The following is a 21528-nucleotide window of genomic DNA, read 5'->3' as shown; positions in this document are numbered from 1 at the left end:
GACAGTCACAAGTTAAGAAACCGTACTGTCTGTGTGTGTGTGTGTGTGTGTGTGTGTGTGTGTGTGTGTGTGTGTGTGTGTGTTACACACACCAGTAATGTATTGTAATGCATTTCAAGCTATTTTTTGTTGCCACAGAAATAAATCATTTACTCCTACATGTGCTTAAGTTTGCAGATTTAAAAGCAGGTCAGAGTGACAAACACCATGAGTGATGAGCTGGTCATTTAGTTCACGTTGCAGTCTTGAGGCAGTCAGGTTTTTATGGCGTAAGGCTATGAACTCTGAGTGAGCGATAAACTGACATTTCACTGATGGTCATGTGAGTTATGTCAGAGAACCTCATAAAGCTGGTCTTCGTGGGAATCTTTAGTGCAATCATAAATGTTACAAGATGTTAAATTGTATAATAAAAACATTCTGTAGATAACACAAAATGATGTAATTAGATTTTAATATAACATTTTAGTTAACTTTCTGAAAACGTCTAATCTTAATGTAAAATGATCCACTGGGACTGACGGCAGATCTTTGTAAAGATGGTTTACCTATAATCACACGTGCACTCTGGCAGTCATTTTCAGTTTGTTAGCCATGCTTCGGTTCACAAGACGCTTCAGCAGAATGTTGAAAAGGACCACGTAGGTCTAGTGCCTCCAGTATGTATTTGACAACTCTCTTCCTGTTTCAGTAAACTTAAGGCGTGACCACATTTCACCGATCTTAAAATCCCTTCATTGGCTACCTGTAGAGTACAGAATTCATTTTAAAATGTTATTTGTTTTTAAGTGTTTAAATGGCACCGCCCCAGTCTATCTGTCTGACCTGCTGCAGCCCTATACCCCACCTCGCTCACTAAGATCTCTCGGCCAACAGCTTTTAATTGTTCCGAAAACAAAAATGACAACCCGGGCCGACCGGTCCTTCTCTGTTGCTGCCTCTAAGCTCTGGAACAACATTCCCCTTCATGTTAGGTTGTCACCTTACCAATGTTTAAAAACCTATTTCTTTTCCCTGGCCTATCACCTTTGATTTTAACACGGCACTTTTGTGTGATTTGTGTCAGTTAGTCTTGATTTTAATGTCACTTACTGTTATTAATCCAGTCTTTGTTTGTATGACTGTGTATCTACTGTATGTGCAGCACTTTGGGCAACTTTTGTTGCATTTTAAAATGTGCTATACAAATAAATGTTGATTGATTAAGCGTCAGCGTCAGTCTTGTTTTCAGAGCTGGCCCTAACTCAACTGATGAATAAAATCCTCAATAAAGACAATGACTCTACATGACACTAAAGAGGGTATTGGACACACTCAATCTTTTTCCTTCTGTCTGACAAACTGTTCAATAACCTAATAGTTAATTGATTAAATTCTTACTAAGCTAATTGTTTTAAATATATATATGCTTGTATGGTCACTTGTGGCTTTCCACAGGGGTTAATCCCGGGACTCCTGCTCTACTGTATCGAATGATGAACGCATCGCAACGTTCACCCAACAAGAGAACTGCGCTCAATTCCAGTGAAATTTCATCCAATGAAAACAAACTGTGCCATGAGAAATATCTACATGGCCAGAGTGAAAACAAATAAAACGCCATAACACTCTGTGGCTGGTTGCAAATGTGGTAATGTATATATGAAAATACAATCAAATCATCAAAAGGTGCATTTCCATGACTTCTTAACAAGTTTCTCAAAGCTCCAAGATGGCGTACTTGCCAAAAGCACTGAAGATAATCTCTCTACCACAACAAGTACAACAGCAAGCAGGAAGTCATGCTGTGAGCACAACACACAGGAACAATATTTCACGTCCTGTTAACGATGCCCAGAAGCTGAACATAAAAATAATTGTACAAAATTCAGATGCTGCACACTGATGTTTAACGAAGAACTTCATATTCACAGTACATCCGTGTGTTGTTGGCCAGGCTTTGGCAAAATAATGTACAAATGATCTAATATCGAAGGACACGGGTAAATCCTGTAAATTGGTATAAAATTGATTATTGAACTTGTCAAGGTCTTGAGATCATGACAGTTATCTTGAAGATTTACATGAATAAAGCTGAATAATTAGCTAAACATTGTTGTTACATGTTACATATAGTTGAATGGGATTATGGTCAAAAAAACTAAACTGTGTGACTGTGAGGCAGAACATTTTTTGCACAAACTGTCCAAAACAGCACAATACTTATGTTAAGCCGACATGCCTTGCCAAACTGACCAACTTCATGTGGTTCCAAGTCCTTTAGAGTCTTTTGTGCGACTACATTTCAAGTCTTTTACTTTGGCATGGCTTTTCAAGTCATCGAGCACCATCACATTTCCATGTCCTCCTCCCCAGAGCTGTGGGCCACAGGAAAGATGTAGTGAGAAGACGGTGTGTCTGCAGGTGGACTGGAGGGGCTGAGGGGGATGTGAGGGGTGGGAGATGAGCATGGAGTTGGGGGTTGCCGAGATACTGTCTGTTGTTTACGCTGTTTCTGTAAAGAGCCCTTTCGCTTGCGACAGAAGGGATCGTCCGGTGGCCGCCACAACACCAACTCCATACAGGAATGGCTCCTAAAAGCATGAGGAAGAACCAGGTGAGGCAAAAAGAAAAGACGCAGGAAAAAAGAAAATGTGTCGAGAGCTTTTCAAGTAGGAAACAGCAGAACATGAGTCATCTAATTCAAGTTGTACTTCATGAGACATTAAACGTTCCTATAACAGAATTAGGAGAACATACACAGACTGGGCTACTGTGTGCGGTAGGATGTCGCTGATGCCGCGCTGCAGACCCTCCTTCAAACTGTCGGACATCACCAACACCGGCCGTCTCGGGGCTGGCTCTAAATCCAGGTCTTCATCCTCATCATCATCCTCCAGTGTTATTCTGTGATTAAGAAATAAAAAGGGTACAGTATGTGCAGATACAGCTGCAATATGTAACGGTGAATGCAAATGAAAGCACAGCAGTGTCTGTGGACTATGCAGTATGTGATTCTATCGGGGTAGGTGATAGGATGTATTAATTATGAGATAACTATCACAGCATTGACTTGATATTGGTACGTGGTGTTAATTACTTCAGAGTGATTAATCAAGTATTTTTTTTAAACAAAATCCTAAAGTCAAAATTTTTTTATCAAACACTTGAGATTTTTTAAATGTTTTGATACATTTTAAACTATCATTCCTTTAGACATTAGAGCTGTGACCCACTCAAAATAATACTTTTGCCCCATAACAATAATATGGTCAGAAAATAAATGCTAATATTAAATAATCACACATATAGTTTCTCAACAGGGAACCAAAGTTACACTTAACAAACCCTGAAAGCATAAGCATAGCTAATATGAGGAAGGATTTTGGGGCATACGGTGTCAGTTTGAGGTCTAATTCTAACAAGCAAGCAATCAGATAGTTGCCAATGTTTGCAACATTTTGCACACATTGCATATTGCCGACCTGTCTTCGATCTCCTGCAGTTTCCTCTGAGCTGCCTCTATCTCCATGCAGGAGCTCTCTACCTCAGAGCGGGGAAGCGCAGAGGAGGGCTGCGGCAAAGTCGAGCTCTGAGATGCGGGACAGGGCTGCGGCTGTGCAGGCGCAGGAGGGCAGCTGTCAGCTGGAGGCCAGTCATGACGAGGGCGAGTGTTTGAGTTCTCTGGAACGTCCACTTCTGCCTCGAACATCAACCTCCTCCTTTTAGCAGTGCATCCCCTGAGAAAACATCATGATATTAATCACAACTCTCATATGTGTATATATATATATCCAAGCATGTTCAGTAAGACTGCTTTTCCTGTGTATCGCTCACTTACTCATCTTCAACTCTCCTCCTGTGCTTCCTGAGGGACCTCGTCTCCCAGCTGCTTCGGAAGAGAGGGACAGACGTGTCAAAACACAACATACATGTCAGGTTTAGACTGAAATGATATTTAAAGTGCTGCTTTGTATTTCTGACGGTTGCACGGTCTGCTACATACTTGTTCGATAGAGTTGCTCTCTGTAGGTGACCAGACGTACTTGGAGATCCGAGGTCAAATTCAGGAAGGCTTGTGGGGCCTGAAAATGAATACATGGCTGGCAGAAACCCCAGTTCACTGCTTGTGGGAGCAGGATGATGCATGATGATCCAGTCGGTGAAATGATGTGAAGAGACACACGGGTACATAAATCTATCTGATCTGGAAGATCAATATTGAGACAAATCAGGTGAGCTGTTAAAAGGTATTTTCTGAAACCTAACGTTACATGAAGCACAAGTTAAACATCTGTTTACACCAGGACAGGCTGATTATCTAGATAGCTAGCTTACATGGCCACCGTTACAACGTTCACCTTAGTATGACGCTACAAATAAAGCTGTGAGTTATACACAGCTGCAGCTTCAAGAACTAAACCAGACACATGACGTCGTAGCGTTAGCAGACTGACCTGTGCAGCTGCCCTGCCCCTTCGTGCTTTTGTTGTGGATGTTCAGCGTTAGCTAGTCTCCGTCAGTTCACATTGTTTTCCTTTGGAACAATCCCATTAGCACACAGCAACAGCGTCGGCATGCGCAAGCCTTACCAACTTAATACTAACACCACCTGCATTAAAGGTCCTGTAGTGTGAAGTGTTTGAATGGTAGGCTGGGTTACACTTAACTCAGCTAGCTAGTTTACTAACAAAGTGAGTTACGCGTCGCGCCAGAAGAGTCGTCAAGGTTTTAGAAAGTGCGTATGTTACGTCAGGTGAATTGTGGGAATTGTAGTTAACGTTCCTGAAGACAAACGACTTGGCTACGACAACGTTTGTGTTGAACACTCGGTCAGATTCAGAAGCAAAGTTAACGGTTTTGTTGAAGCGTTAGCAGCGGTTGTTGCTACTTAGGCTGACGAGGTCAGCTTTCATTCCAGAAGACGTGTGAAGCAAGATAGACACATGCCTCTTGCTTTGTGTGCTTATATTACCAAAGAGTATGCGATTGGCAAGAAAGTTGTCCCCACTTCCTGTTTCTGACCCAGCCAATAGCTCGTGGACCCTCTCGCTTGTTTCATCGCTTTGTCATCGCAAATGACGAGTCATGTGACAGTGAGACGCTAGAAGCTGTTGTCTCTACCGCTGGTCTTCATACCTACTCAGCTCTAGTTCTTCACACCGGAGTTACTCTCTGAGCAGGTAAGACAATGATGTTTACTGCAGCTAATGACTAAGCTGCTGTGATAAAGTTAGAGATACGATATAATAATAATAGACGTATGTGTAATCCATTGGTATATTGCAATTATTTGTATATATTGTTTGACATCTCTGTACGTGCCTTTCTTTTTCAAATACCTTAAAACTGTAATTCTAAGAGGTTTCTTGATCCCTCAATTTTACAGTTTGTGTTGTTACTTTAGCGAATATATTGATTTATTTCCACTGTTTGTTATCAAATAGGTTGCCCAGAATGCTGTCCTTGGTCATAATCGCGAGCCTACTGGCTTTAGCCTCAGGCAAACCATGTGGTAAGTTGTTTTTTTTATTTAAAAAAATGTATAAATCCGGTTATGCCAATCACTGTTTGGAACCTGGAAATAACCCAGTTTACAAATACACGGACTCACTGGTTTAGACATGCACTGATTTTGCAACTGCTGACTTCATGTCTTTGAATTGACTTTGTCTTGCTTGCTCACTGACAAAAATTCTGTGATTGTCAAATTACAGAGAATGTGGTCTTTCTGGTCTTGTAAAACATCACAGAGAGACATTAAGATATTTGGGACCGAAACAAAGCATTGAAACGTCTGTTTCCTCTGCAACTGCTGATGCTGTAGTTCTGGTTTTGCAATGCTCTAAAAGTTCATGTTGATGTCGGCAAGGGAGTTCCTGAATAAAAGTTTTTACGTCTGTGGTCTAAATTTCTGAGTAACGTTTTTTCTTTTAATATTCTAATCCAGATACTGAAGTATCCAACAGTGAGTTGTACCTGTCACTCAATAAGAATCTCCTTCGCTCTCTGGAGACACAGGAAGGACTCCCCAATCCCAGTGTCCACTTGGCATTACGGCTTTCTAATTACCACAACCTGGCCAAGGAGAGCGAACACCTGAATAGACTGAAAAACAATTTGCACAATGACATTCAAAGGTATTGCACGGTTTGACAAAAGGAATGCTATTTTAAATCTGTTTGTCCACTGAACTGATATTTCTCCTTTCTGTTCTCACTTGAACCCGAGTGTCCTTTGTTTCTCAGTTCTCTCTCTAACAGCCAGCCTGTTACCGGCCTCTTAGCGCTGTACACTCTGGCTTTGAAGTCCTCCTGCTATGACCTCAACACGATCACCTTCACAGGGAGTGAGAAGAATGAGACGCTGCTGACACACCTGAAGATGCAGATGGAAGACGAAAAACAGCATATTGCATGTAAGTTTTCCTTTGACCTTTTGGAGACCAAAGGTTTGTCATAAAAAGTGTTCACAGTCCTGTTTAACAATGTGATGCAAAATGAGTTCAGTGGTTATTAGTTTGTAAAAGTGTAAAACCTCAACGAACAGAAAATCCTGTTTGGAATATCTTAGGCTGAGTTGGTTCAATAAAATGAAACAATTAAACTTTTCCTAAACTATAAGTTAAGTATTTATATTTATTGGCAAACATGGTCAATACATCTTATTTTTTACAATTGCTCTACTTTAGCTTCATAGTTGTGATGTCTCTTACTTTGTCTAAGATTTCTTTAGTGACAGTTTTTATGTCAGTTTTGATGAAATTGGTCAATGGAGCAACTCTCGACTAATTTCATCCAAACTGAAATAGGGAGCAAATGAAGTACCTTTTCAGTTCTTGTACATTTCTTGGATTCTTACTGTGAAGTCATGATTTTATATAATTTGGTTTGTCCTCTCCTTTGTGCAGTCAGCCACCGCCCTTTGACCAACTATTACCAGTACTCTCTGGGTGTGCTTGCTCTTTGCACGAGCGGCATCAAGGTCAACAACCATGTCAGCAGCAAGCTCATCAAGGCAGTAGAACTTGAACACTTCAAACATGGAGACACTGAGAGTATTGGTGAGTGTAACCTGCCTCATTTCTTTTTTCTTTTAGCTGTTCAAATAATTATTAAATAGATGATGAGCAGGCAGGAGTTCATCCCAATTCTCCTGATAAAATGTGTCAATAGATGGAGTGATAGTATAGTATGAAAGATAAAACAAGTGTTTTTAGTTTGCTTTACATGTAGAGTTATTTTTATTAAACCCGAGATTCATTTTTCTAGTGGGTCACCTCACAGAAAATTGCTTTTATGTGAGAAGAATCCAGCAAACATGGTTGGTAACAACCTAGATTCCTGTTTTGTTTTTCTTGTGCTTCACGTTAAACTCTCACTATATCTGTCTAACACACATATGTTATCCTACTCTCGGGCCCTAGATATCTATGCCATGGCTGGAATGGCCCTCCAGTGTGTGAAGGACGCTGGTTTTCACGTGCAGAACGCTGCTGAGCTCGACACAGCCCTCAGCAAGATCAAGCAGAAGCTCTTGGCCGCTCGTAGGGCCGACGGTCATATCGGCAATGAGTTCAGCACAGGCCTCGCAGTGCAAGTAAGAATCTTTTTCCTTATGTTTTTGTTCAGCTTCCTTTGTCTCTTTCACTGCATGAGACTTTGCAGAACAACATCTTTGCAGCTTTTGACATACTCATTTGTTGTGTTCAAGGCCTTAATAGCAATGGGCAGCCAAGTTGCAGAGTGTGCTGCCTCAATGGAGGCCATGAGGACGGACGCCAGAAGCAACACATACCACAACCCCATGGGCATATCTCAGATCCTTCCAGCTCTCCAGCAGAAATCCTACCTGGCGGTTAAAAGCAAGGGGTGCCTCAATGAGGACGGTATGTGCGGCATTATGTCTACTCCCTGTGGTTACTGTGATTTCAAATTGTGTCCGTATTGTCACTGTTGGTGTCATGGTCTTGCAGACACTCTGGTGCTGGAGCCCATAGATCCTGTGGTGGTTTTACCAAGCGAGTCCACGTTGACTGTGATGGTGGATGTGGTGGCGTCCAGCGGGGCCGCTGTTGTTTACTCTGTGGATGCACCGAAGGGGAGCTCTCTGTTGGAGGCCCTTGAACTTCTCAAGGGCAAAAATGTTGGCTTCACGTGAGTTCATATAATGTACCTTTTTGAGTTGTTTTTTATGAGTATGATTGCCTACATTTAGTAATACTTGATGCTGTTTGGCAGGTTTGAGAAGGAGTCCAGCTTGTGGGGACCCTTCTTAAGCGCGGTGAACGGAGAGCAGGCCAGGCAGAGCGACCGCAGATACTGGCACCTCTCCTCTGATGGCACTGCACTCAGTCAGGGTGAGGGCACGGGGACACACACACACACACACACACACACACACACACACTCACACACACTATCTTGTGACTCACCTCTAGAGCATTCACTGCATTTATTTGATCCACTGCTTTAATTTCACTTTGGCATCACAATTATGTCTTTTTCTCCCCCAGGTGTTAATGATTTCAAGATTGAGGTTGCTCAGAAGATAACCATCAAAAACACAAGCCACTAGTCGGTCACTGCTGATGCAGCAGTGATTGATGAGGATCAAAAGCAGTTAAAACTATTTGTTGTTTAAACCAGTGATTGTGATTTTTTTTTTTTAAACAAATAAAAAAAGTGTAATGCCTTTTTAAATGAAGTTTGTGTCTTGTTACAGACAAAATGTGAATTATAAGCAAATGACAGTTGATTAAATTACTAGCACCTTTACTATGGATTATGAGTATTAATTGACAATTTTGAAGTTATTTGAGTGGTATATGAGCAAAATTAAATCTTGGAAATAAAACACTGATGTTTTTAAAGTCACATAGTTGGAGGGAAAAGTGAAGTTAAGATAAATTCTACACCTTGAAATTTCACAAATATACTTAAAGAGGTCCAATGGTTTTCTGCATGAACAGAAATAACGCAGATGACCTCATCCATCTGGGGAAGTGTGAGGGCTAACAACAAGTATTTCCGGGTTACAAAGAGCATCGTATTACATGTATTTGCCATTGTATTTACACACAGCACGGTTTACTTCATATTTGTACGTTAAACGTAAAACATATAATGTTGTCGTTTGCCACAGTTATATGTTCAAACAGGCGGGATATGGTTTGTCAAAATGCTTTTATTGCGAAGGTACAGAACTCGACACCGGAAGTAATATCTGTTGTTACTGTTTGTAGCATTTGAGCACGCTTTTTTATTAACTAAACTTAATAATTTTACTCCCCAGCATCTAATGTGTGAAACGATAGGGTGAGCGCTATGGGAACACTTCGCCGATGTATCGGCGTACATTGGAAGCACATTTAGCCGTAAATCTATAATCACAAACTAAAACTCGTGTTAGCTTAACGTTACATCATGGAGAGGAGGCGCTAACGTTAGCTACCCTGCTATGAGCTTAACACAGCGCTAATGTAAAGTCTTAACCATTCACTTCCATTAGTAAGCACCATAGACTGTATACAAGTTGTTTTGTAGTTGTACGGATGTCTGTCACAATGTCTGCCATCTATCGATGCGTTCTGTTCAACCGTGTCTCTAAGTTTAACACTAGTTGGATACAGGTCTTGAGATTTGGGTACAATGTGCCTCCTCCTCAGTGGGTGACACCGGACAGGATCCTCACGCAAGGTGGAAACGCAGCCATAACACGGACAACTAACCTAAGTAACGTTACGATGGCTAATAAGTCGAGGAAGCGCAGTGTTTCTTGTTCGAGGTGCCTGTCAAGTTCAGCTGAGGATGCAGCAACTCGAGTGAAGAGGGTTTCTATCGAGGGCAACATCGGTAAAATCAGTGACGTTATATTAACCCTTATTTCAAAGTAAGATCTTCTTTTGTCCCACGCTAATGATATGCTGATATGTGGTCTCCAGCTGTGGGAAAGTCGACCTTTGCAAGACTCCTGCAGTCCGCTTGTCCAGACTGGGAGGTGGTGGCAGAACCTGTGAGCAAGTGGCAGAACATTGACAGTGGGACCGTGAAGGTGCGCGCACACTTACCGACCTTTAACATCCTTTCCCAACAAAAACCAAAGGGAAGCCGAGCTGACCGTCTCGTGTCTTTGACAGGGGACAGACGCGTCCCCCCAGACGACCGTCAGCAACCTGCTGCAGATGATGTACCAGGACCCTCAGCGCTGGTCGTACACATTTCAGACATTTTCCTGCATGAGCCGTCTGAGGACGCAGCTGCAGCCTCCTCGGGCTCGCCTGCTCAGCTCAGAGCGAACACCTGTCCAGGTGTACGAGCGCTCCATCTACAGCGACAGGTGGGTGAGCGAGTCAGGGTAGGACCGGCTAGTGAAAATGAAATCAGGTCAGCGGAAGTAGTTTTGAGAAGACCCGCGAGACCCCATATGAGTGAGAAGATGTCATTTATGTGCTACTTAACTTCTTCATCAAACGCATTCTCCTTGATTTGAACTTGACTCTGTGTCCTGTCAGATACATCTTTGCCCTGAACATGTTTGAGCTGGGTTGTATCAACTCTACCGAGTGGGCAGTCTACCAGGACTGGCACTCCCTCCTGGTGGAACAGTTTGGACACCAGGTGGAGCTTGAGGGCATTATCTACCTCAGAGCTCCACCAAAGGTATGAACACAAGAGATGTCATGTTGGCTTCAACAAAATACAATTCATTTATCAACTTGTGAGGAAAAAGATGTTTGCAGCACATCCTTCTTTTTATCTTGTGGTAGTTGCCTGTGTTGTATTATTGTTACTGGTGTTTGTATTTGTATTATCGGTCCTGTTCCACGATATCACAAAATTACCTGATTGACATTTTAATCAATTTCATCTTGAAAAAGACAAACGCATTGTACCCTTTTGTTGTTTGTCAGAAATGTATGGAGCGTCTAGGGCGCCGGGGAAGGCCAGAAGAGAAAGGAGTGAAACTGGACTATCTGGATAAGCTGCATGTTCAACATGAGAGGTGGCTTGTGGAGAAGAGCACTGAGTGAGTGCTAATGAGGGCATGTCCCTCTGTGAGGGCATGTCCCTCTGTTGTCCTCTGCAGACTTGCATGTTTTGAATATTTTCAGTGACCACTGAAATGTAAAGAAATCACGAGGTCTTTTAAAGTGTAAAGTCACTCTCTTCTCAGCAATTATGAAGATGAAAGGATTTAACGGGAGGACATTACACTTAAAATTGGTATTGTGATCAGTAAATGATCCAACCAGCACCAGTGGTGGTACACCCGCTGTATTACAGGACGCTCTACGGATGCCTGTTTGTCCATTACCATTTTAAATGCCTTTCCTCGCAGCTGTTTGTTGCTCGGCCGTGAACAGATGACGGTCAGCAGTGTGTGGTCTGACGTGGTCGGTGTAACACAGCTCAACTCTCTCTTTTCAGATTACATTTTGAGAAGTTGAAACAGATACCTGTGTTGCAACTGGATGCCAGTGTGGAGTTTCAGAGTGACCCAGAGGTGCAGGAGGAATTTATACGAAAGGTATGTTTATTTATTGCACTGACATAATAGCTGCTACCAGGTTAAACCACACGAGGGCCTCGTCCTGAGGTTTGAGATCTCATTCCTCATCCTCACAGTCTCTGATCCAAGGAGAATCATTTACGTTTTCTGATCCGACGTTGGATGTGTTTCGTGTCTCTGATCCATCGGGATCCTAAAATATCTTTTTTCGTACACAGATGAAAAAGTTCTTCGCTGCTTTATGAGAGTCGGCTCCCATCACCAGTGGGAAACAGATGGGACCAGTCAGACCTCAGTCAACTGTGGTAACTTACATATAATACACATGAGCCTCTCATAGAGGGAAGGAAATATAAAGTAATATTAAAGGTTTTCTCTCTTTGAGAAGTTGCAGGACCACGTGTTTGTTTTTTTCTGTATACAAATGTCTTACCTCTAAATAAACTGTTCGATTGTTAAATTTGTTCTGCTTTTATTGTTTGCATGTTAATGTTTTGAGATTCACTGGGTGGTTAAAGTTAGTTGTTACACTGTACTGTCTGTGCTGTCACTTCTATGACCATTTGGAAACAGTTTACAGTTACACACTCCTGACTGACAATGAACAAGCAAATACGTATTTTAAGTATTCCATTTGTTGTCTGTTAACAAATAAAAACCTTATCTAATTGTTGTGATGTATTTTCCATTTTATTATCAATTAAATTACATCTTTTATTCCTAGTTTCTGTATGTGTGACATTACCTTTGCCATTGCTACTAAACAGAAAGGTGCTAATGGCTGCACAGCATTTAAAGTGTTATTTGTTAATGGATTTTTACATTTCAAAAGGATTTGGCTCCCGAGTGAGTAGAAAAGGCCGGGCGGTTTGACAGGACAATGACCTTGGCTAAATGTTGTCTTTATCTCCCCCTCCGGTGTGCTCTGATGATCAGAGGGGCTGTTCAGATGCCTGGAGTGATCAGGGGTCATCAAAGGGCAGCTGTCCACTATAAAGGGGCCTGTCTGGAGCTCCGTCTGCACATAGCATCATTTCAGCCCGAGACCAGCTGCAGGAAGGAAGGAGCTCTTCTGCCTCTCTCTCATTATTGTCGGAGTAGATTTAGTTTGTTTCAGTGAAAATGGAAGCCAGAGTCCTGACAGTTTTCTGCACATTCCTCGTCTGTTCTTTTGGATCCACACAGGGCCACAGATATTTGAAAGACCTCAAGTCCAGTTCAGCATTCAGAAATCTCTCATTTAATCATCGCAGCAGATATCCTCTTTACATGATGCAGCTGTACCGCTCTTTCAGGACCGTCGATTTCTCACCCTCATTAGCTGTCAACGCCGCTACAATGCAAGGTCACAACTCGTCAGCGCACAGTTCTGACTCCGTCCTAAGTCTGATGGCCAAAGGTGAGTAAGCTGTTTAATTTTCACGTTTTTTTCCCCCCAATGATTATCTGCATCACTGGGCATACAGCACGTTACATAGTGTCAGTTTCTCCTCAGTGTACTCTATTCTCCAGCAGCTCTTTGGTTGGCGCGTTATCAGTGTTATCAGACCCTCCCTTTTTACAACCCAGCAAGTGTCAAAATGCTTATTCGACTTTAAAGGCTTTCTCTGTTTTATGTGAGAGGGTGTGTATATGAGCCCTCAGACGTCCTTGCACAGGGGGGTTCAATACACATCCTGTTCTGTTCACCCTCCCACTGCAGTGTTTTGACATTTGTCCAGGGGTCTGGTTTGACCAGAAACCTCTAGACTGCTGTGTGTGACTCTGAGTTCTCATTTACATGTAATGTCTCATTTCTAGGTTGCCATCAAGTGGGAGACAGATGGACAGTCACGTTTGACATGTCATCCATCTCTACTAGTGAGCTTGTCCAGCTGGCAGAACTTCGGATCAGACTCCCTGCTTTCTCTGGCTCTAAGCGTGCCACTGTGGATTTATATCACTCCAGAAAGCAGAGTTGTGACCTGGACAGCGCATCGTGCCAGGATGAGCAACTGTTCTTGGGGAGTTTTGGCACACCAGCCAGCAGCACAAAGAAAGGTTGGAAGGTTTTTAATGTGACGGCTCTGTTAAAATACTGGCTGTACCAGGGAGAAGGAGTGTCCAGCCAAGAGGCCTCAGGAGAACCTGAGGCGGACCATGGGAGCAGTGCTGGGGGTAGAGGTGAGATCCCTGACGAGTCGCTCCTCAAGAATTCGGGATTGAGGCGAAGAAAAATGCACCATACAACCACGAACAGGGTCATGATGGTGATCTTCTCCAAACATAACCTGCCCCAGGAAGGCCATACAGCCTACAGTCTCATTCACACTGTAGAGAACTCCAAGTATGTGACGATGGACAGAGCCAGCAGTGACGGTCAAAGTCGTCGTCACAAAAGGAACAGAATGGAGAGGATGAGGGTGGCTGCAGGAGCTTCACCTACGCCTGCAGCAGCAACAGCGCCGGCCCAGAGGCCTCGGTGTCGGAAGGTAGACATGTGGGTGGACTTTGAACACATCGGCTGGGACGAGTGGATTGTGCACCCTAAGCGCTACAATGCATTCCGCTGTGAGGGAGAGTGTCCCACACCACTGGATGAGTCCTTTAACCCTACCAACCATGCATACATGCAGGTGAGATGACAATTACATTTTTACTTTCTCATTTAAATAATGCTTTTTTGCACAGTCACTGGTTTACTGTCATCAGTCTGTGGGGGCTTGGAAACAGCCGGTTCCGGTCCAGCACGGCCTGTGGACTGGTAGCTGGAGAGGTGCGAGTTCACCTCCTGGGCACTGTCGAGTTGCCCTTGAGCAAGGCATTGAACCCCCCAAAAGTTCGGGGCCAGTTCCATCACTCAAACATCTGTCTAAGTGCATGTCTAAGGGTCCTGTGTGTACATGTGTGTATTTCGGGCCTGTGTGTGTAAATAACTGAGTGACAAAATCGAAAATCCCTCTGGAATTTATTCAGTAATTTTCTTCTTCTTATTCATGTCCACTACTCATGTTTTTCAGAGCCTCTTGCAATATCACCATCCAGAAAGAGCGTCCTGCCTGTCCTGTGTGCCAACGCGCCTCAGCCCGCTCTCCATGCTGTACTACGAGAACGATGACTTGGCCCTGCGGCATCACGAGGACATGATTGTTGAAGAGTGTGGATGTCACTGAAGGCCTGCACATCACTGGTTTCACTGCAGCGACAAGAGCAACTGTTGACGGAGCATAATCTTCAACTTTAACTCAACTGCTTCTCTACCGTCTTCTCTGTCTTACAACAAATGACGGGATATGTCTGTTAAGTTTGAATGACAATATATTTCATCCATACTGGGTGGTACACAATGGTTTATATCTTTAGTATGAAAAGCCCTGTTGTGCAAATGTTATTTGTTGTATCTATTTATACATTATAATGTATACTTTGTACATAAAATATGAAAGCATATATTAAAACATTATATTTTGATATGTTTGTGATGTTTTGTTCTTTTGCATGGATTTTAGAAGTTTGAATATAGTATTTGAATATTGGGTTCTAATTTTCTATTAAATTTATTAACTCTAAAAATATATGAACTCTTTGAAAGCTTTCAAATTGCATAGCTTGGCTTAAATTGCCCACAGACAATTTTAAAGAGGGGAACTTGCACATAAATTTAGAAGGTTTTCAAAGTAAAATGTATCAGTGCTATTGATACACGATTAAGTATTCCATTGCTTATGAGATTTAAATCTTTATGGCCATTGTTAACTTCCATGTTCCACTTTATACTCTCACACGCACACACGTGCACGCACACTCGGCAATTACATTTTCTTTTGTTTGTAATGTATTGATATTATATTTCATATCTTGTAAAAACATCTTGTCACTAATATTTTACGTAGTCATATGAATATTAATTTTATGTTCTCTGTAATATTGTAAGATTGTAATATTATATAGGTGGAGGCTTCAAATAAGCCCAGTTGGCTTTTTGCCTCTTCCTGTACTGTGATATTTATTTATTTCTGTTATGTTTGTTTATTTTAATTTTATTGTTTAAATTGTGCAAAATAAATAAACTAAACTAAACTATGATTAGCGATGTTTTAATAAATGTATGCAGGATAGGAAACTTTAAGACAGTTTTTTTATCTGGATTTAATTTGTCGTGGTTTCTAATGAACGTCTCAGCAGCTATTCTATCGAATGAAGTACACACAAAAAGCAGTAACCAGAGGCTCAACCTATTCGTACACACTCATCCACATCGTAATCCCACTTGTCCTCTCTGACTTGTGACCAGCTAACATTTTAGTGTATTTGCCTTCTTCACCTCCAATCCACATCTTTGGGCCTTTTACAGCACACACACATCATCAGAGGTCATTAGTGTCCTTTCAGGCCAGGCTTCCTTTGCTGATTGTGATCAAACAGGCAGGTCGAGTGTAACAACACACAAGTATACTGACGGATGGGCCAATGGGGGAGAGAAAAGCAGTAGCACTTGTTTATTTGGGGGAGGGGGCAGGGGGTGTCAGGAAGCAGAGGTGACAAGGGGAGATTCAGACCCCAAACAAACAGAGAGCAGTGAGGGAATGGAGTGAGTCCACGTCTGGATGGTGAAGCTACTGTGGAGGAAAGACAGGATGGACTGGAACTGATCAGCTGAAACCGTTCAATCCACACCTCCACCCAAACAAGACCAGACAAGACCAGACGAGACCAGTTCTCTCACAACTTTCAGTCTAATTCCCCTAATGTCCTACAATGGTCTGGCCAGCTGATGATGCCAGAGAGCTACATGCTTACACTATCACAAATGGTATTATGTGCTTATTTATGCTCACTTAAACAACTGTAAATGATCCACTCTATTGTTCATACTTATGAGTTATACAATAACCATATTCAGTTCAAGCCTATTTGCAATAATGAAGCTGATGTGGTACTTCGACAAGTGTCCAGAGAAACACATGTCACATGTCATCACCTCCAAATCATGTCAGTTCTCACACTCCATCCTGAACAAACCTTTCTGTCCAAAACACGCTGGTGGTCAGGTAACTGCACTCTGACTTTACAGGAAAGTTAAAACTGATGTAATGGGCACTGCAAAAAACTTTTATACCTCAAAATTATAAGTCAGTAGTGAACAGACCAATGCACAAGTACTTATTTTCAGGCCATTTTGCCTTAATGAGAGGGGAGAGAAAGCAAGGGGTCGACATGCAACTAACCGGGCCGCTGCGGTCAGGATTTGGCGACCGCTCTACCAGGTGAGCCGTCTGCTCACCTGAACAAGTATCTCTGACGGGACATCTGATAGTTAATTATCCAATTCCATTTTACTTGCACATCTTTTGCACAACAGGAACTTGAACAACACATTAACTCGGCTCAGCGGCCTTGCAATACCGAACAGTCCAGTGCAATAATGTCTCAGTTGTCCCGGGACATCCATTATTTAGAAGCACTTATATAACACACCCATCAGAGGGAAAGCCTGGTAAGCTACTTCACAATGAACCCAACGATGGCACAGTGAAGCAAGAAAGGTGACGGCAACAGAGGTGGAATGGAGATGTTGCATGAAGACGTTAGGAAGGAGGGAGTGTCTCCCAGCTATGTGCAGTTGTATATTGACCTCTCTCTATACACCCCGCTGACTGAGGTTATCAGCTTCCAGTGAGCTCCTTGAGGAATTCCTCTGATATGACTGGTGCTGAATCAGAGGAGCACAGGAAGTCTGTGAAGCAACAGGATGAAGATTTATCATTTCAAAATGTATATTTGCTTTTAGTAAGGAAACTGTCAATAACTCATCGTGGTCATTACATCTTTCCTTTTCCTTATATATCGCCAACGGCTTTTATGGCTTTTTGCTCTTCCAGTTGAAAGAGACATGTGTATTCAGACCAGTGAGCCGTTGTATATATTATCACAAAAATACAATTCACTGACATGACAGAACAAGATGTCAAATACATGACAAAGAAAGTGTTTGCTTTAATGCTTTGTCACCCTACAAACCGTGTGAAAATCTGTTTTCATCAACAAAATGATGTTTTACATTCTCTGTATGACACTTCAGGTGAAGAACTCGTTTTTGAGAGCACAGTAAACAAATGATACAGTATCTTCAACATTTCAAGGCAACAGCTGATGAGAGGCATCAGGAACTGTGTTGAGATAAAAGCATATCAAGAGAAAAACCCTTCTGGAATGGTGATAAATTCAGCAAATTACAATTATTACTTTTCCCTGTTGATCTTCCATTCCATTAACTTGTCCCAGTTCTCAGGGATGAGGCTTTGTTGGCGTTTACTTCTCAGTCTTGATTTGAAATGTATAGCCACTGTAGGAAGGCACACTTTGTCACACGTAAATCAGCTGTAAGCCTCGAGGCAGACAGAAAATCATTACAGATCTGTTCTGGTCATAGTAAGCAATTGAGATCGATAAAGACAGACTTTAAAACACTAAGACACTGGAGATAACGAAGGCGGACCTCGGTCTTCATGGAATGAATGATGGGAAATAAGAAGGAGTTTCCTGAGCCTCTCTTCACAGCATCGTGTTGGTAAGTCTGACTCGCTCCAGGACCACCTAGATGTCAATTTCGAACTGTGAGTCATCACCTGGACAAAAAAAGAAAGAAAAGAAATATTTTATAAAATGAAAACATGTTTTTCTACATTTCATTATGTCTTTAACAGTTGCATAACATATTTAAATCGTAAGTAATAACTAATCATAAGTCATATTTCAGGGAGACTGGAGGACTTAATCACTAGCTGGTAAATATTGTTAAATAACATCTGGCAGTAAACATTACAAGAGTGCACTACAGGGTGACTGATACCCAAAGAAGCAATGAAGCATGTTTAATTTGACAAGTTACTCCAATAATCAGAAGCTAATATTTTAACACGGTTAGCTAACTTGAAAGGCCTTCAAATATGTTTTTTTGTCTTTTGAAAAACAACTAAAATAAATATGAATACATTTAAAGTGAATGTTTAGTTATGACCCACAGCAACTTATCGTGTCAGTGACCGCTAAAAACACACAAATAAATAAGAAACCACGTCAGGAAACATATCAGGCCGTAGCTGGATTCCAGACCTCTGAAACGCCGCCCGTGTCTTAAATTTCTTTCAGCGATTAAATTAGGTCTGGTGGTGTGCTCAATGATGGTCGCTGGAGAAGCAACCGATCCAATCAGAGCTTGGTAGGCGGAGTTAAGAATGTAGAAGTCTTCTTCTTGGAAGGTGGAAAAATGGCGACAGAAAATTTGCAAAGAAAATGTTGACAAGCGTCGATGAGATCGATGCAGCCGTTCAGGTTGCTGCCAGCCGACTTAAAGAAATAGCAGTTCTAAAACCTGCAACCTCAGCTTCTGTATCAAATGAAAATGATGTTGACAGGACGGATACACATTAAGCTACTGACTGGTTGAGGCGGACATACAGTAAACAGAAATCAGCTAACAGGGACACAATCTCAGGATGAACCATAAAGTGGAATGAAATGACATCCTTGTATCTTGTGTTGAAACCTCAAGCCATCATCCATGACAGACATAATGGCAGCTGAGTGAGATAGTGATATACATGACATAACTGAGGTGGAGGATCCATCAGTGCTGTAGTTTAATGGATACATGAATATGCATCTGACTATTGCTCTGACTCCTTCCCTCCAAATGCAGGGGCCTCCCTGTGATGTTTGTCTGAGGTGTGAACAAACCAGTGTTGCTGCTGTCAGCTGCAGTGACGTTGTTCGGTAGTTCTCTATTATGGGCCTTCTCATCGGTGTCCTTGGAGGGAGGACTGGTCACCCCTGGAATTTTGGGCAGACCGCGCGGAGGAGTCTTGGCCACCGGAGAGCTGCGACACCCCAGCAGGAACTTTCGGTCGTAGATGATTCTGGTACCTTGAGTGTGAAGAGGAAGGAAAAGAGAACGATGAATATCAGACATGGAGCACTGACTCAGTTCAGACAGAGTACTTAACACACATGCATTAGCGGCTCAGTCATCCATCCATCATATTCACGCAGGTGTGTCCACTAAAGTCCACCTTCACACTTCTCACCATTGCTCTGCTGAACAGCCATATTGTTAATGCTATTTAAATCTAATCAGAACCGTTTATTGCCAAGGAAGTTTGCACCTACAAGGAATTTGTCGTGGCGGGTGGTGCGTAACATTTAACATTAAACTATCAATTACAATCAATAATGGTCCGTCAGTGTTTATTTCCATCAAATCTAACCATATAACCAGCTATAAATGGTCAATTCCTTGATGTAAGAGTCTTCTGATTGAAAAGGAGAGTTGGTACTGATCCCAAAATCGATAAAGCTTCAATTGGATCACTTGTTAGGTCATATTGGGTTTGTACATTACATTGTGCATTCATTTATAACATAAACACACAACCCGCGAGGGAGGCGCTCATGACACAACACGACCAATGAGAACCAATCCAAAGATGGCAACGTATTACATAAGAGTATGTTTACCGCGATTTGATGCGCTACAGATAAAGTAAAACGTGTATATAAAACGTCAGACTGATCGTCACGGACCACAGGCTCAAACTGGAAAGAACCAATCACAGCTTTAGTTGTCGGTGACGTACGACCAGCACGAGCTTCATTAGCAGCAGAGGACACATGGGTGGTCGCTAACGGTCAAAGATCAGCTGACAAAACCCACAAACACCGTAACACGTCTCATGTAATGACAAAGCAGCGATGTATGAGTCTATACCACCCACCTGCCTTGGATCACATTTACCGTATTGCCTCAGAGTCAGAGCATTTCTTCTTTTGTGACTCCTCTGTTATGTAACCAACACTTGCTAGCTAGCGTTAGCAGCTACAGAGCTAGCAGCTGGTTCTGCACAGTGGCATTTGACAGCAACCGACCTCATGGAGTTATTAGCATGAGCGTTTCCTGCACTCGCCGACAATACAGCCGTTTAGTTGATAATAGTATAAGTCATATATGACGGTGGGTAACGGCATATCTCTTCGGTACACACAGGTCAATATAATGTATAACTACTGTACGCACCACCCGGGGTCGTGCTGAACAGGGTGCCACCGGGAGTAGTGGAGTAGTCCAGGGGCATGTGCGCCGCGTCGTTGATGGACACCCTCCTGGTCGACGGGATGTCCGTGGCAGTGGTCTTCTTGCAGTCAGTGGACATCTTGTCTGAACTATATTACACTAACACGGGCTAACTGAACAGTATGAAACAGGCAAAAAGTCTTGGTTTTACAAAACAACACAGCGCCTGTTTGGCTCAACAGAATGCACACTTTCGCATAAATAAAAATTAAATACCTCTTTTTCAAAAGTGCAAATTATGAAATGTATCTAAATTGGTCACATTACAACACGCAGTCTCGCATACAAAGTGTTGAGGTTCTGTCTTTAAAATGACCTGAGCACTCGTTTCTCTGCTTCCACTCACTCTCTACATGCACACAAAACAACACGCAGACAGGCTGCAGGGGAATGCTCCAGACTCGACGTGGACACAATAAAATGATTGCGCCCCCTACTGGCATACAATGCCTGTGCAATGGCTGTATAACTCGTATATTATATCTTAATAGATCCAGAACTTCCTCTGACCTTGTTAGATGAACTACAACCAGTTTAGTTATAACCTTAACCTGTGGCATACACAAGCAATAGCTGCTGGTTTTGCAGGACTGAATTTATTCAATGGATATTAAAAATGTAATATTACCTTCTTTTCCTTTTTTATACAGTCAAACAGGGTTTAGCCACTGGTGGTGGACTCATTGTCTATTTATATGTTTGCGTTTGCAGAGTTTCAAAGAGACCATTATGTTAAACATTCAGTACTTTGGTGAAAGTCGAATAAGATGTAATCATTTTCATAACAGCAGTATAGACAGAAAGAGGCCCGAGGCACTTCAGCATGTTTATAATACTTGGTTTGTTCGAAACTACGGAATGATCAGCAGTTGGGTGCACTTGTATCACGTGCAAGTGTCTCACACAAAAGTATACACACTATACACAAA

At 42.2% G+C, this 21528-nt stretch overlaps 5 protein-coding genes across 10 annotated transcripts; 3 read left to right on the top strand and 2 right to left on the bottom strand.

The window, feature by feature from the left end:
• Window positions 1-1615: 1615 nt before the first annotated feature.
• ccdc117 (coiled-coil domain containing 117) lies at window positions 1616-4997 on the bottom strand. Of its 4 annotated transcripts, none has more exons than XM_076099033.1 (6): window positions 4437-4997; window positions 3986-4102; window positions 3821-3871; window positions 3465-3719; window positions 2740-2886; window positions 1616-2573 (listed from the first exon to the last, which is right to left on the bottom strand). In XM_076099033.1, the coding sequence occupies exons 2-6, from the start codon at window positions 4078-4080 to the stop codon at window positions 2330-2332; spliced, it is 792 nt and encodes a 263-aa protein (XP_075955148.1). In that variant the 5' UTR covers window positions 4081-4102; window positions 4437-4997; the 3' UTR covers window positions 1616-2329. The 4 variants fall into 4 exon arrangements, with proteins under 4 accessions (XP_075955148.1, XP_075955146.1, XP_075955149.1 ...); XM_076099031.1 differs by having other exon boundaries at window positions 3986-4186; window positions 4437-4995; XM_076099034.1 differs by having other exon boundaries at window positions 3821-3868; window positions 4437-4992.
• Window positions 4791-8756, top strand: tcn2 (transcobalamin II). The gene is made up of 10 exons (XM_076099026.1): window positions 4791-5162; window positions 5427-5494; window positions 5930-6119; window positions 6228-6397; window positions 6890-7042; window positions 7406-7578; window positions 7693-7867; window positions 7955-8135; window positions 8220-8338; window positions 8495-8756. The coding sequence occupies exons 2-10, from the start codon at window positions 5437-5439 to the stop codon at window positions 8554-8556; spliced, it is 1281 nt and encodes a 426-aa protein (XP_075955141.1). The 5' UTR covers window positions 4791-5162; window positions 5427-5436; the 3' UTR covers window positions 8557-8756.
• A 292-nt stretch (window positions 8757-9048) lies between these two features.
• On the top strand, window positions 9049-12162 carry dguok (deoxyguanosine kinase). 2 transcript variants are annotated; one of them, XM_076099030.1, is made up of 8 exons: window positions 9189-9296; window positions 9647-9833; window positions 9923-10032; window positions 10118-10317; window positions 10493-10640; window positions 10892-11007; window positions 11409-11508; window positions 11709-12162. In XM_076099030.1, exons 2-8 carry the CDS (start codon window positions 9725-9727, stop codon window positions 11733-11735), a joined length of 810 nt encoding a protein of 269 aa, XP_075955145.1. In that variant the 5' UTR covers window positions 9189-9296; window positions 9647-9724; the 3' UTR covers window positions 11736-12162. The 2 variants fall into 2 exon arrangements, with proteins under 2 accessions (XP_075955144.1, XP_075955145.1); XM_076099029.1 differs by having other exon boundaries at window positions 9049-9833.
• A 117-nt stretch (window positions 12163-12279) lies between these two features.
• Window positions 12280-14940, top strand: spaw (southpaw). Its single transcript, XM_076099027.1, has 3 exons — window positions 12280-12889; window positions 13291-14105; window positions 14490-14940. Exons 1-3 carry the CDS (start codon window positions 12613-12615, stop codon window positions 14640-14642), a joined length of 1245 nt encoding a protein of 414 aa, XP_075955142.1. The 5' UTR covers window positions 12280-12612; the 3' UTR covers window positions 14643-14940.
• Window positions 14941-17437: 2497 nt separating this feature from the next.
• On the bottom strand, window positions 17438-20984 carry LOC142957482 (eukaryotic translation initiation factor 4E-binding protein 1-like). 2 transcript variants are annotated; one of them, XM_076099355.1, is made up of 4 exons: window positions 20816-20984; window positions 20543-20712; window positions 19210-19395; window positions 17438-18098 (listed from the first exon to the last, which is right to left on the bottom strand). In XM_076099355.1, exons 2-4 carry the CDS (start codon window positions 20676-20678, stop codon window positions 18067-18069), a joined length of 354 nt encoding a protein of 117 aa, XP_075955470.1. In that variant the 5' UTR covers window positions 20679-20712; window positions 20816-20984; the 3' UTR covers window positions 17438-18066. The 2 variants fall into 2 exon arrangements, with proteins under 2 accessions (XP_075955470.1, XP_075955469.1); XM_076099354.1 differs by having other exon boundaries at window positions 20543-20983.
• Window positions 20985-21528: the final 544 nt, after the last annotated feature.

The sequence above is a fragment of the Anarhichas minor genome, unplaced genomic scaffold, assembly GCF_050575085.1.
Source record: "Anarhichas minor isolate MPS153535 unplaced genomic scaffold, ASM5057508v1 ptg000025l, whole genome shotgun sequence".
Classification (NCBI taxonomy): Eukaryota; Metazoa; Chordata; class Actinopteri; order Perciformes; family Anarhichadidae; genus Anarhichas; species Anarhichas minor.
This window is presented reverse-complemented; position numbering and strand designations above follow the sequence as displayed.